This window comes from Populus nigra, chromosome 14 (assembly GCF_951802175.1).
Source record: "Populus nigra chromosome 14, ddPopNigr1.1, whole genome shotgun sequence".
NCBI classification, from domain to species: domain Eukaryota; kingdom Viridiplantae; phylum Streptophyta; class Magnoliopsida; order Malpighiales; family Salicaceae; genus Populus; species Populus nigra.
The window spans coordinates 12,091,354-12,107,033 of record NC_084865.1 but is presented as its reverse complement, the minus strand read 5'-3'; the positions used below and the strand labels follow the sequence as shown (position 1 = coordinate 12,107,033).

The 15,680-nt window shown below is 34.3% G+C and overlaps 1 protein-coding gene across 1 annotated transcript; it reads right to left on the bottom strand.

The window, feature by feature from the left end:
* Nucleotides 1-9,425: 9,425 nt before the first annotated feature.
* Nucleotides 9,426-13,379, bottom strand: LOC133673552 (L-ascorbate oxidase homolog). The gene is made up of 9 exons (XM_062094420.1): nucleotides 13,239-13,379; nucleotides 12,963-13,111; nucleotides 12,743-12,852; nucleotides 12,285-12,555; nucleotides 11,538-11,634; nucleotides 11,076-11,421; nucleotides 10,593-10,958; nucleotides 10,437-10,515; nucleotides 9,426-9,812 (listed from the first exon to the last, which is right to left on the bottom strand). Exons 2-9 carry the CDS (start codon nucleotides 13,104-13,106, stop codon nucleotides 9,609-9,611), a joined length of 1,617 nt encoding a protein of 538 aa, XP_061950404.1. The 5' UTR covers nucleotides 13,107-13,111; nucleotides 13,239-13,379; the 3' UTR covers nucleotides 9,426-9,608.
* Between the last annotated feature and the right edge of the window lie 2,301 nt (nucleotides 13,380-15,680).

The following is a 15,680-nucleotide window of genomic DNA, read 5'->3' as shown; positions in this document are numbered from 1 at the left end:
TCTTTAAAATAATTTCACATGACAAAGGAAGCAAGAATTGAAGACAAAGGAAAGGGATGCTGGATCGGGTCGGGTCTGTCCTCTTTTTATTTTTAAGGTTTCGAGGAGTTATTTCAATCTCTCTACTCTCCTCCTCTTATGAATAAATAAATGTTTTTGAACAAAAAAGAGCCGATTAGATCGTTTTGTTAGTTAAATCGAGGTTTTTATTTTTATTTTTATCTTTATCAGTGTTACCTCGAGCATACAAGATGCACTTGGTTTTTATACTTTAATTTTTACAATAAGAAATAAAATTTATGTATAAATAGATACATTTGAAGGGATTTCTAAAATTCTTATATGTCTACTAAGATTTAAAATATTTTTGTGAGTGGAACTTATTAGATAATTTAGAAGTATCGTAGGAATTACATTTTAAAATGTTTTTTATTTGAAAAAGTATTAAAATATTTTTTATTTTTTAAAATTTAATTTTAATATCACCGCATTAAAATAATTTAAAAAAATAAAAAAAATAAAAAATACAATTCAATAAATCACACTTTCAAACACACCCGACATATCCCTGGAGTTTCTCTTGGACACTCGAGCAAATAAACCCAACATATATTTCGACGAATGTACACTTGACATAGCTGGTTTAGGTATGCAGCACATTGTATTAAGTGACTTGTGATTAAAGTCCACCTATTATAAATTAAGATTCAATAGAGGGGCCTTAATTGATTAAAGGGGAAAAGGAGGACCATTTAGCAACAAAAATATTTCCCATTGGCATTAGGGACTTGTGGAATAGCCATAGTACTCAATCATTGAACCAGCTAACCTAGAATGTCTCCGAGTATACCTGTACAAATAGAGGGACCTTAATTGAAACCAGTGAAAACATTATAAATTTTGTTTTTTCAGGCACTATTAAGTCTCTTTTTTTTTTTCTAGTCATGTAATTTGTTTGTTTTTTTTTTAATTTGATTATTTCACATTGAATTTATTCAAGATTAACCATGATAGTTTGTCTCTATAAACTTGAATTAAGGTTCTTAATGTGTCAGAAAAACATTTTCGAAGTTGCCTTGATACTTGATTTTGGAAGGGTTCAAATTTTAAAATTCCACAACAAATGAAAATAGAAAGATTGAAATTGAATGTGAGGAGACAATTGTTTATCTTTTTTATTGTTTTATCCACGCAATTTGCAGGAATGTTGCCTTCAGTTATTGGTCAAGTTCATTTTTTATCCAAAGTTTTATTTTAGTCTTTATGTGTGTTTGCGAGTGTAGTGACGGTTGCTTTTCAAAATATTTTTCATTTCAAAATATATTAAAATAATATTTTTTATATTTTTTAAAAGTTATTTTTGACATTAGCATATCAAAATGATCTAAAAACATTAAAAAAAATACTAATTTAAAGTAAAAAAATAATAAAATAATTAATTTTTTTCAAAAAAAATTCCGAAATGCAATGTCAAACACTAAAGAAGAGAGAGTGGCTGATTTAACTTTTTTTTAATTAATTTTTTATTTCATCCATAGATATTGGATTAATTAAAAATTTAATTTCATAATTGATTTCATTTTTCTTTCTACAAGGTTATCACGATCTTAAAAAAAATCTTGATATTGGGTTTGTGTTTGATTTCATGATTGTTTATTTTTTTATCGTATAGTTAAATAAAAAATAGTTCTAAAAAACAAATTATAATTTCAGTAGAGTCCATAACCTAGTTTATAGGTTCAGTGTGCTAGACCGAGTTACCCGATTCACAGGTTTGATGAGTTTAGCCACAGATTGAATATGCTTTTTTTTTTGTTCTTTAATTGTTTTAAATTTTTTCTTATTTCATCTTTCAATATTAGATTAGTTGAGAAATAGATTGCATGATCTATTTGTATTTTCTTTCTATAGTGTTATCACAATCCCAAATAAGTGTCTATTTTTACGTTAGTACTGCAATTTTATGAGTATCTTTTAAACTAAGCCGCTTGGTTAGGTTTAATAACACTATTAAAAAAATTTTATATTTTTTAATATTTTTTTTATATTTGAAAAAGATTTGATCTAACTAACGACAAAACACGCGCCCCTGGACCAGTATTTATCTAGAGTGTTTGAAATACAAGCATAATACAACTAGCAAAAATAGGATACATGACAAAAAAAAAAATATTTGGGGCCCAAGAACCTGGGGCATTTTATGGCTGGTCTTGGGATCAAGTCTAAGCCCGATTATCCAGGCCAGGCCTTGTAAAAAAGACTGGGGGTACTTAGGCCCAGTAAAAAACCAGCCCAGCCCATGAACAGATTTATCAACGAGTTACAGCTACAATTAGAAAACGACATTGTAGTAAAGGGATTTGGGAGCTTCATCAGGGGGCTTTCGTAGACTTCTGTAAAATAATCAAATCAATTCAAACTATGATCATATAGATAATTAATTTCATGGACAGGTTACAAAATCGGTTGACCTGGTTAGATATTAGAATGCATCCCAAGGATAGATCTCTTATGATCTGAAATTCAAGAAAAACTACACATGCACAGACCCGATTTAATTCCAACACATGCGGGATTAAATTCTCATCATGTGCTTTGATGTGAATTATGTGCTACTAAAATTAATCAACTCTTATGAATGCTAGATCTTGTCTAAAAGTGTCTTAACATTAATCTTTCCACATATAGTAATAGTACAGAGTTAGGCATCAACAGTCCTTGAAGAAAAAATTACCGAATCCCAAGGTTAGCAGCTCTAGTATCATTCTCTTTTTGCTACTTTCAGTCTGCTGGCAGAATCTCCCCTCCTCTTTAGCTGTTTTCTAGACTTGAAAGAAAAACTCCATGCATGAGTACATCAATCTACTTGTTTTGGAACTTGCCTCAGATTGGAGACAAGGGTGCCACATCTGTAGAAAGGATAATCCCTTAAACCTTCCAGGTGATACCTTCAACAGGACAAAACCTTGAGAGCTCTAGCCAATAAGCTGACCTCTCTGAACAATTCCTAGGGAGACCGAGTGACTGAGGTGTTACTGCTATCTATCACCTATGTCTTGTACAGCGTAGAATTTGGTATTTCCTGAAAAGATGGTACAGAAAGATGCTTTAGTAGTTCATTAAACTAGCTAGAAGTGTTTTAGAAAGAGTGACGCTATAGTTTCACATCTGTACTCGTCAGATTGTTGAGGTCAGTTGGAATTCATTTATGTGACTAAAGGCTGGAGGATAAATCTGTTGAACACTAATGTGGGGAATAAATGAATATCTTCATGAGTTTAGCAGCATTCCTTCCATTAGGACCATATGACACATTTCATGAATTTAACAACATTGCTGTCATAATTAGGACTATGTGCTTCTACTGCTCTCACATCAATTGGTCTGTGCCATTTTTCTCCTGCAATGGCTTTCAATGTCACTGCTCTGCTTAGTTTTTGACTGAAAAATTGCTAACAAGTGGTAACGAATATGAATTTCAGTCATGCAAGTTATACTTTAATAAGAGTTATAGAAGGATCCACAGAATCGTCATCAGATCATGTTTATAACAACTACTTGAATATAGGAGATAACAATAGATAGCTAGAATTGATTTTGTATTTATTTAAATGTGTTTTACTATATCTGTAACTCTATGACAGAACTCTAGTATAAATAAAACTAGAAAACCACAAATGTGGTGTGGTGATTTCACAGCATTTTCATGGTATCAGAGCTACCTTGCGGATTTACATCATTTGATCGTATATATGGCTTCCAGCACAGCATTCTCCTCTTTGTCCTTCAACACTATGGTACATCTTCTAATCATCAAATCATCTTTTTCTAACTATCTCCTTTGGCGCTGTCAGGTACAGTCATTGTTGCAATCCCAACATCTCTTTGGATATGTTGATGGTTCTGTTACTAAGCCTTCTATAATTGATAGTTCTGGTTCTGAAAATCCAGAACTTGTTGAGTGGCAACAAACGAGCCAACTTCTGTTAAGCCTTCTACTCTCTTCCTTAACTGAGGAGGCCATGTCTACCGTGGTTGGATTATCTTCCTCCCATTCAGTCATCGTTCTTAATCCCATGAACTACGCCTAAAGGATGATCTGCAGCATATGAAAAAGAACTCACGTAGTGTTGTTGAATTTTCCCATGAATTTAAAACTACTTGTGATCAGTTGGCTACTATGGGAAAATCTGTTGATGACCTTGGCAAACTTCACTGGTATTTGCGTGGCCTTGGTCCTGATTTCTCCACCACTCAGTTGTCACTTTCACTTATTCCATCATCTGGTCATGGGGGTGGATGACATTTTATGGGCTTAAACAAGCCATCAATTTTGGGATCATTTACATCAATATGGAATTCATCATCAAATGTCTTGTCCATATACTCCCTCACAAAATGATCGTGCAGAGCGCAACATAAATATATAACTGAAACTGGACTTGCTATGGTTTTTCATTCTCATGTTCCCCTAAAACTTAGGGTTGATGCCCTTAGCATTGTAAGTTTCACATCTAATCCCACGCCCACACTTCATGGCATGTCTCCGTTCGAGATACTATATGCCTAATTTTCATCATGATTTTCATTGCTTAGATTGTTTGACTAATCAAGTCTTTATCTCTCGACATGCTACTTTTGATGAACATACATATCCTTTTTCAAACATTCCTTACCTTGGATCTATATCCCATTCCCCGACTTCTGCATTCCTTGAGCAAATTCCTTCTTCAACTAGCTCAGCCAAACGAACTCGAGGCCGCCCATTCATCCAAGCAACCCAATTCTTTATCACTTTTGTGTAGCTCCTGTTTAAGTGACCCATGTATAAGTTTTGTGCCATCATCTGTTTTGCAGGATTCTATTACTGCGCCACCTTTGGCACATGAACAAGCCTTTGAATCCTCCTCGCACCCAACTAACGTGCATATATCATTATTGGATCCATCTTCTGTTGGCCCCAGTCTTCAAGTACTCATCCTATGGAAACTCAAGCTAAAAATGACATTTTTAAACCCAAACAACAGACTCATATTTGCACCGTTCCATATTCTACTCTACTTCATTCCTTGCTTACCATGCGTGAGCCAAAAGGGTTTAAATTCATTGCCAAGCACACGGGGTGGATAGCCGCTATGGATGAGGAAATTCGAGCACTTCAACACAATCAAACATGAGATCTGGCACCTCGACCCCGTGAAAATGTTGTGGGTTCAAAATGGGTTCTTCGAGTTTAAATTGCCTAAAAGCTTGACTTGTAGCAAAGGAGGTACACTCAAATACCATGTCTCAATTTTACAAATACTTTTATCTATAGTTATTAAACTCGGACTACTCGGTTGGTTGATCTGGTAGCTAAACTGTTCTAGTTAAAGTAAAAGACCGGCAAAAGTAAAAAAAGGATCAAATTCAATCGACCTGTTGAGTCAATTCATGACCGAGGTGATCCGGCAAAACCCAGTAGAGACCCAGTTTTTTTTATATGTGTTTTTTTTCTTAGCCAGAGACCTATTTTTTATATATTTTTTAGTTGGTTACCTTTTCAAAGTTTACTATATAAATACTATAATAATATTTTATTTTTTTCAATGTGGAATTTAAAACTTTTTAATATATATATTCTATGTTCACAAGAAAAAAAATTATTTTTTCAATGTGAGATTTACAAATTTTTAGTATATATATTATGTTCACAAAAAAAAAAGTTATTTTTTCAATGTGAGATTTGAAACCTTTTAGTATATATACTCTATGTTCACAAGAAAAAAAATTATGTTTTTTCAATGTGGGATAAAAAACTTTTTTGGTTTAAATACTTCAACTTAAGATGATAATATAATATATATTCAATGTGGGATAAAAAACTTTTTGAAATAATATTTTAACTTGTATTATTTGTAACATGTATAGCTTATATTTATATAGATTGTTTCTTATTTTTTTCATATGAAATACTAAAACTTCAAATATTTTTTTAAATTTTTTTCGGGTTGACCCAAGTTGACTTGGGTCAACCCGTGTAACCCGTGACCCGACCCCTTGGCTGGGTTAACCCTTGAGTCGGGTTTGATAACTATGCTTTTAACACTGGTGTTAAGGCATCTACAATTCGGGTTGTTTTATCGTTGGAAATTTCCAATAATTGGCCTCTTTGTCATCTTGACGTTAAGAATGTATTTTTTAGAGGTTTTTTGCACGAAAAAGTATATATGGAGCAACCACTAGTTATATTGGTTCCAAACAACCCTCATATGTGTGAAGGCTACGTAAAGAACTTTTTGGGCTTAAACAAGCCTCTCGAGCTTGATTTTATTTCTTTTAGTCAATTCATCATTATTTGTTTTCTCAATAGTGATAATTTAATTTATTTATTGTTGTATGTTGATGATATTATTAAGATAAGCAACAATTGGATTCTTCTTGATGGCTTTTGTCATGACTCGATTCTCATATCGATGACCAGCACATAGACCCTCCCTCTCTAGGGTTTCATGCTCATGTGAACTCAAACTTACATATAAAGTTATTATTTAATAATTCAATCAAAGTTCTACACAACACTAATAACAAAATTTACTTCATAATATAATTTGATTGTTTTAATACAAGAGATAAATACAAACTTCTGTAATTATGGAGCACTAACTAGACATAAAAGAAAAGTATGAATTATAACCAAAAGAGCAGATTCTGAAGGTCCAACAAAAGTGTCATGCTAATAAGTTATAAGCCTGGAAAAAAAATGAGAGGGTGAGTTCAACAACTTAGTGAATAGATAATGTTCAATATCCATACACGAGGTAATACAACAATGAGAAATATATATACACAATTATGATTTTAAGTTCTTATAGGAAAGTTTCTCAAATAGACGATAACAAGAATATCATTAGGTAAAGCTCGTCAGAAATCAAAATGCTATGAATATGAGGCTCCGCACTGTGGAATGATCAATCCACACAGGTTGTTGACTTCTCCGATTAACTAGGGTTCGAATATGATGTGCACAAAGACTAACACTACCCTGTTAGCATGAGTATTCTGACTAGTATACCATAGGTTCATATCATAATCAAATAGACAGGTTCATATCTCAAGGTTGAACTCATGACATCAATCAAATAAGAAACTACCAATTCAGAAGTTAATTCAAAAGTGTATATTGGCTTATATCAAGAATTTAGATTAAACAATTGATTATGTTTTATTGTAATAAAGGATAATAATCAACATATATATTATTAAGAAGCATAATTTAATTTATATTAATAATTCAAATATTTATACTATTTCCCATGCATATAAAAAATTATTCACTCACCTAACTCAAAAGTAGGAATAACACAGAAGCAGATACTGAGGCAATACTATTAATGTCCCACAGGTAAAATATCAAGGTTATCTTAATACAAAAGGAGACATACTAAAAAAACAACTAAAAATGAAAATAAAACTTATTTAATACACTTAACTAAGGGTCTAATTCATAACCTTATATGTTTATGAACAAAACTAGTCCTTTTGTCCTAAAAATTAAATGGTTTCCCTGAAATTAAATTTAAAAGAAAACAAATCATAAAACTTGATAATAATTCACCAAATAAACCTCAATTATTCATCAAACCAATATGAAAAACTAAAATTATATTTAGGGATCAATATGAAATTTTATCATATTTTTAGGGGTCAAATTATAATTTTATCAAATTGAATAATGAAACTAAAAATATCATAAATTCATAATTCATCCTTATTTCTGTCCATAATCTCGAATTATGCTATAGGGACCAATCTATAATTTTCTAAAGTTCAGGGATTAAACTGTAATTTTCACAAATTAAAGGACCAAACTGAAATTTCATCATTTTCAACCTCAAACTAGATTTTTCCACAGATCACCTAGTGATTTACCAAAATATTTAACTCAATTTCATCATTTAAGCAAACCATAACTCAAAATCATCATCTTTGTCTAAAATCTTTCAAAATCAACCATTACCCATAACAATTAACCCATAATATTCTAATTAATTCATCAATCAAACCCAAAACAAAATCTTCAAACCTTAATCATCAACAAAACCAAAAATCAAAGATAAATAACACAATTATACACATCAAAGCATAAATCTTACATTTTAAACTTATTTTCTCTAATTCTCTTCTTCTTCTTTCTCCCTTTCTTCTCTCCTGTCAGCTCTCTCTTTTAAATTAGATTTTCTTTTTATTATTATTCTATTTATACTTATTTTATTTAATTACCACAATACCCCTTATTTATTTATACTTACTTCTAAGCCTCCGAGAGTATTATTGCATTTTCCTATTTATTTTTTCAAAACATCACAGCTTTATTGGCAAAATAAAAAGGGAGTTTTCCACCAAGGACATGGGATCCTTAAGTTATTTTTTAGTCTTTGAAGCACATCAACATCTTACTAGTCTTTTTCTAAGTCAGATCAAATATGAACATTCTACAACATGCCCAATTACTGGACTGCAAACCAGTAGCTAGGCAGTCCTATGGTCATTGCTCATCATCTCTCTAGCACTGGTTCTGACTTCCTTGATCCCTCTGTCATATTAATCTCTTATTGGTGCACTTCAATACCTCATAATCACAAGACCAAATATTGTTTATGTTATCATTGTTGTTAGTCAATTTATACATAAGCCTTCACTAAAATATTTCCAGGCTATAAAAAGGATCATTCACCACATTAAAGGGACTCTTCAGTTTGGTCTAGCTCTCACTCAATCTTCTTCACGAGCTCTTTTCGCTTATTCTGATGCTAAATGGGCCAGATGCCCTGACACGAGAGGTTTATTTCTAATTAAGTATCTCCTTCCTTACCTCCAGTCATTCTTTGTGATAATCAAAGTTCAAGTTTCCTTGCTGTCAATCCTGACTCACATAAACGATCTAAACACATTGATCTAGATTATCACTTTGTACGAGAATCAGAACAACTTCGGGTTCGCTACGTTCCAACTCATCTCCAACTAGCAGACATGTTTATAACAACTCCTTGAATATATGAGATAACAATAGATAGCTAGGTTTGATTTTGTATTTATTTGAATGTGTTTTATCATATCTGTAACTCTATGACAGAACTCTAGTATGCATAAAACTAGAAAACCATAGATGTGGTGTGGTGATTTTACAACCTTTCATCATCCTAATCTCATCATGCACATTCTCACTTGCTCTCACATCACGTTATGCAACTCTTTATGCTAGCTGTTGCTAGAGTTTGCATAATAAGAGCAAAATGAACAAGCATTCCTATTAAGCCAAGACAATTTGATGTGAGTAAACACCAACACAGACCTTCGACATGTATTCAATTTGTTTAGCTCTAATTTTAAATTTCTTTTGTTAGCCATCTGAAAGAAATACTAAGATGAGCAGAATTCCAGGCTTTTAAAGCTGACAAAGACCATAAATTGCAACCAAAATCGGAGTTTGTTTCCTTCTAGATATACATAACAAAGTCAATAATCAATTAAATATGCCCATGGTTTCTGTTCCTCTGCGTTGTTTTCCCTTGCTAGTCAAACTCTCATGACCAAGAAAACAGACTGCGATTTAATAGTTGGTGAAACTAAGAGTGTATTCCGATGGCTTTGCCACAGCGTAGAGCATTAGAAGGAATGTCATATTCATTTGCAAGGCTGTGGACTTGAGTCCAGACTCTGAGATAGAATTGTTGCCCAAGATACTGCCTTTCCCATATTGCTGACCTCATGTTCCACATACCCTGGTTATCTAATGAGACGTAAATAGCAGTCCATGATTTTGGGTACACCTGCAAGTAGGTGAAAGCTCATCAAGAAAATGAAAACAAAAGTAAACAACTGAAACAATTTTGATAATAGGCATGCTTGATCATTGCATTTCTTGTTTATAATGATATTATACGAATTTGAGCTGCAGAAAATGATAGAATGAAATTGCTTAGCTTCCTAAGTTGTGCATACTCAACCACGTAGACTGAATTCATGAAGCACGAGTAATAGGATGGTATGCAAAAAAACATCGACTTAAAGTATAAGACGATGAACCGAGAAAAGAACAGTAACCAGTTTCATAAACAGAGTTGTTCTTTAAGTATGGAAATTCTGAGTTATGGCAAACCACAAATAGCTTAGCAAACACTACAGTTTTTGGAAAAACTTAAGGGTAATCATACAACAATTAGTCGGTTACAAGGAAAAGATGGTTTTGGAACTGAGAATAAAGCAAATGTTTCTGGCAATGAATCTTTTACCATTTTTTTCTCCTTTTACACGAGTGAAGAACAGGTTTGTGTCTTGCCACATGAAACTAATGAATTTTAGTATTTTATCACATGCAATTAGTAGGCGAGCTATCTGTCATCTGCCATACTGATCCAGGAAAACAATCTAATGAGAACATCTATTTATTTTACCTGAACAGTGTGTCTGGTAAGAGCATCAACTAGATTGTACATGCTTCTCTTGGCCGAAGTCCACTGGCCATTACCATAACTGTATATGTGGTAAAGTAAGGATTAGAGTCTCCTCATTGTGCAAAAAGTATATATAACAAAATGTTTCGTAGTTACCCAATAACCCAGAAGTCATAGCCGTCAAGATGCCAAGATTGCATAGTTTTTTCATCATTTTGAAAAACAACTTCAAGAAAATCATGGAGGTTGGCAGACATAACAGAGGTAGACAAGAATGCAGCACCACCAGAAGGAGAGCTTTCGATGGAATCCACACTAAAGACTCCGGGGATGCCAAAGTAGTCAGCCAGCTTCAGTGGGGTATCTGAATTAATATAGGATACCCTGTTAACTGCATAGCGCTGCTTTCCATTTATTAAAGGAGCTGAATTAGCCAATTCAATGGTCTTTGTTGGTGTAATCTTTCCATAGTGATATGAGCCCTGAGGATTTGGCCTGGCAGCACTCGCTGTCAAATTCCACCTGCAAGAAAAACAACAATGAAATGGTGAGAAACAATCATTCTACTCGAATATCAAATGAATCAACTCAACTTGTGCAGATGGAAAACAAGCTCAAATTTTCTAAAGTTTTATATACTTGTAAGTTCGTGCTTGCATCATGGACCCATGATATCCGTAAGACGGAGCCGCTGGCAAAGGTCCAGAGGCTGGCGTCCGAGAGTTTGAGTAGTGTAAAACTGCTGCTGTTGTTAGAATCTTCCTATTAAAACGTGTAGATGCAATGATGTAGTAATCCTTTGGAGCCTGGTTTAAGGTTACCAAGACAGCAACGGATTGACCAACATGCACGTCAAGCGAGTCATATATGTTCTGAACAGTGTGAGATCCTTCAACCTCAACTAACTTCATGCTGTGGCCCTGAATTCTGAAGTTTAATGAGGTTGACATCCCCACATTTGAAATCCTGAACATATAGGTTTTACCTGAAGATAAAAGGCAAATATTGTTGGTAAAAATAACTGTGAAAGAGTATGATTAGAAAGGTTTAAATGTTGAATATCATGAAAGGAACCAAGAAAATTATAGTGCAATGTATGACCTTGATCACCACTGATGGTAGAATAAGTTTGGCCATTTATAAGTAGTCCGTCAGGAAAGGGAAGAGTTTTGCCTGAGTCCAAGTATGCCTGTAAGGTCTGTAAAATAAAAACTGATTAACATGGACGGTGGTGCCAAGACAGGAAGACAGACTTCCAAAAGAAGCTATGACATTTGCACAGGAAACTTGGTCCAGGAAACGTGTAGAACTAACTTGGCCCTGCAATGAATCATTTCCAGCCATATAATGATCAAGATTCCACCTAATTGACATGATTTTCAGAAAACTCATGGTTCAATAAGTTGTGTTCCAAAGGAAAAGGAAACCAAAACATAGCAGCTTGTAAACGACAATAAATCTCGAGTGATATCACATCCACCAAGGGGAGGCATATTTCCCAAAGCAAGAAAGAAAAGAATTCAGTCCTTTTCGGTTAATCTCAGAGAAAATTAGAGTAAAATTCATGATCACAGGCTCTCATCACCCAGTTGCTGTTCTGGGCAATAGGCTAATGGTTTGGAAGCAAATAAAAACAAAAAATACACCCAAATAACACAACTCAAACATCATAAAACATGTATGTTTCAGCATTTGCCTATATGCTTGCTAAAGCGTGTCAATGGGAATGTCTTGGTACTGAACAAAATATCAGTACTGGAATTTTTGAAGAAATACAGAACGTATCTAGATAGTAAAGAAAAGAAAAGAGAACACCTTCAAAGTAAAAGAAAAGTAAATGTTGCTTACCTTGTGGCTGGTCTTGTACCAATCACCAATAAGTAGAGTGAAATCGCCATCAGGTACAGGAAAAGGAATTGGGATCCTCGGTCTCTCATAGATATTGATTGCCCCATATCCTCCAGCAGCTCTGTGCAACAGAGTTGATGGGAAGTATGTGAAGGAACCAATTTGATCCTTGGTTTGGAATTTGTAAGTGTAGTTAGAGTTGGGAGGGATGGGACAATTGGTTCCCAGCACTCCATCTTGCCATGAGTTCTTCCTTTGTTTAATTCCATTCCTAGTTGTTACAAAACAATTTCTCAGTATGCAATGCTTTCACTATCAAAAATCCAAGAGCAATGCAGATACAATTTATGCCTCCAAAGTGGAACATATCAAAAAATGAAAAGAAAGAAGAAAGAGTAGTAGTTAACCCAAGAGACGATTCATTCAAGAAATGCAGTGACAAGAGAAAAACCACCCACCATGTCAACAGGAAAGGCTGATCCAGCTTGTTAAAGAGGTTGAGGATAATGTTGTCATTAGTGACCACATCAAGCCTAGGACCAGGAAACTGGCCATTGATAAGGATAACCTGCATGGACAAAACCCAGAAACACAGAACCTTCCATTTTAAGAAAAACCTAAATCCAAAATTATCACAAACAGTATAACAGAGCAGCAGCAGCAGCATGAGTTACCAACCTGTTGGGGCACATCAAGAAGTTTAACAGTCCCATAAGTGACAGTCCATGTATAATACCTATAAGGGTCATCTGCATTCACTAAAGAAGCACTCAAAACAGCCAAAACTCCACATAACAAGTGAAGCAAGACAGCATTTCCCATTGGATCTGCAAAAATAAAAAACGCCATGCAAGTGAACCAAAGCCACCAAAGTCAGCTATAAACAAAAATAAAATGAGACATAATACTTCACTCTCATGGGCTACAAGTAAAAGATTGAGAAAGGAACATTACTAGTTACTGGATTTGAGAGGGATGACAGTTGTTCTTAGGTGGTGACAATAATAATCTGATAGAAGTGGATTGGCGAGGTCAGGCTTTAAATAAGGACAGCCCGCGAAACAGAGCTACACCACTCGGTGTTTATTTCTTTCCCTTGCATTAAACTGAGCTCATACATATTCGGCGGATTTCACGCGTTCACGCGTTCTAATCATAATCTCTTTAAACCAAAGATTAAATCATTTCTTTTCTTTTCTTTTCATGCAAAAAGTAAGTTTTGTTGTGATTTGAAAGGAGATCATACCAAAACCATCCTCTAATTGCGCTCACCAGCTTTGATCTTTTTTTCTTTTCTTTTTCCGCTTGAATTGTCAATTTTTGTTTTTTTCTTTGTTGTTTAGTACTTTTTTTTAATTACTAGTAATGATCAATTGGAGTTATATTTTCTCTGTTTTCACTGTCTTTCATCTCAAAACAATCACGCTGGTCCTCGATGCTTTAAAATATTTCACTAACAACAATAACAACGCTAGTCAATGCTTTAAAACATTTCACTAACAAAAATAATAAAAGACAACGCTTGCATTTGCTCATAGCTTGCTTGACGCAGTACTTGAATCCAGCTAGGTGAAGGTTCAGAAGGAATTCAAACTGGATAGTGCCCATTAAACTCGGACATGACTGACCAAACCTACCTAAGAAAAAACCTTACTGAATTTCAGGAAGGTGTTACTAATGCCGACATGTTCTCTTATAGTTCCATATCTCTCTGTATTGAACCAACAAGTCATGCGCTCGACAGGTTGCATCTGTCATATAGCTTCTGCCCAGAAAGAATTGCACAGGTCAAGTACCGGTTGCCCATGATTGAAGAGTCTTTTGAAGTGGAAGAGGAAGTTTCCTTGCATCCATTAATCCATTACAAGAATATCCAATGAGGGTTCTGTTTAAGCAGAAAATTTATCCAATGACTTGTCTCTAGTGAAATCTATACTGGAAAAACAAAAGGGAAACCTTAGATTTGGGTCCTATCTATAACCCTATTCTCAATTGAGTCTCTAAACTATATTTTTCATCAATTGGGTCCCAATCACATTTATTAGTATCCTCAATTTGGTCCATCCACCATAAAAATAAACCTAATATCGTCTAAAACCTAGAGTCGGGGGATTCAATTCAGGAAAATCTTAGTCACGTTGATTCAAGAAGGATCCAATGGGATAAATCGGGACTCGTTTGTTTAAAATTTAGTTGGGGACCTAATTGAGATAAGAGTTAAACATTGAGGACTAATATGAGGTAACCACGAAACAAAAGAGAGAGGATCCGTGATGAGCGCCCACGTGAGATGTCGGCGATTGGGGTTTAAGCTTTTGACTCTAAAACAACAAGTGGGTACCACACGCATTTACCATTGCGCGTGACACATCGTTTAAAGAAAAAAAAATAGGGGGAGAGAGAGAGAGAGAGAGAATGGAAGAAGAACAAAAAATTGGCCACAATTTTGCGGTGGAGCCCTGCCCCTGCCTGTGACTATTGAATATTGATGAGCCATAATTTTTTCTGCATGAGAAGGCGGGTTTTAGGTGGGGATATGGGGGACCCTTCCACCGTCTAAAGCCTTCTCTCTGCCCCACACTACCTGAGCCAATGGCTAGTGCTTGATGGGGATCATCATAATTTATTTCTCTTTATAGCACTTGGGGAAAAAAAAAAAAAAAGGTGCTTGAATGTACTCATTATGTATTACATTACAGAAAACTCTAAATTATGTGGGTAAAATATTGAAGCAATCCATGGTCCACGATGAAAACCTCACTTTACTTTTAAAGAAACCTTCCATTTAATTATCACTAAGGGATAAAATAGTGTTTTTTATTGGGACACATTGATCATTGTCTAACTAAATGGGGTCAGATTTGTCTTTTATACTTGGTTATTAAATCCGGCCTGGCGGGTCGACCCGGGATCTAGTCAACCCGGTGGCTAGACCGATTCGAGTTTAATAAAAGACCGGTCGAAGCAACAACCCGGTAAAATCCAATCGACCCAGCAGGTCAACTCATGACCCGGGCGAGACCTAGTGTTTGTTTTTTTTTCAAATGTGGGATTTGAAACCCATTGATATATATATATATATTATATGTTCCTAAAAAAAAAGTTATGTTTTTTCAATATGAGATAAAAAAATAATTTTTGTTTAAATACTTCAACTTAAAGGGATAGCATGTTATCTTTTCAATGTGGGACTTGAAGCCCTTTTGTATATATACTATATGTTCCTAAGGAAAAAGTTATGTTTTTTCAATGTGAGATTTGAAACCCATTAGTATATATATTCTATGTTCCCAAGAAAAAAAAGTTATGTTCTTTCAATGTGGGATTTGAAATCTATTAGTATATATAATCTATATTCCCAAGAAAAAAGTTATTTTTTCAATGTGGGATAAAAAA

Bases quoted from the DNA above. Each gene is read 5' to 3' on its own strand.
- LOC133673552 (XM_062094420.1), bottom strand. From the start codon at position 13,106: ATGGGAAATGCTGTCTTGCTTCACTTGTTATGTGGAGTTTTGGCTGTT. The intron at 12,853-12,962 runs GTTGGTAACTCA...TTGTCCATGCAG, and splicing joins TTCTTGATGTGCCCCAACAG to GTTATCCTTATCAATGGCCA. The intron at 10,959-11,075 runs GTATATAAAACT...TTTTTCTTGCAG, and splicing joins ATGCAAGCACGAACTTACAA to GTGGAATTTGACAGCGAGTG.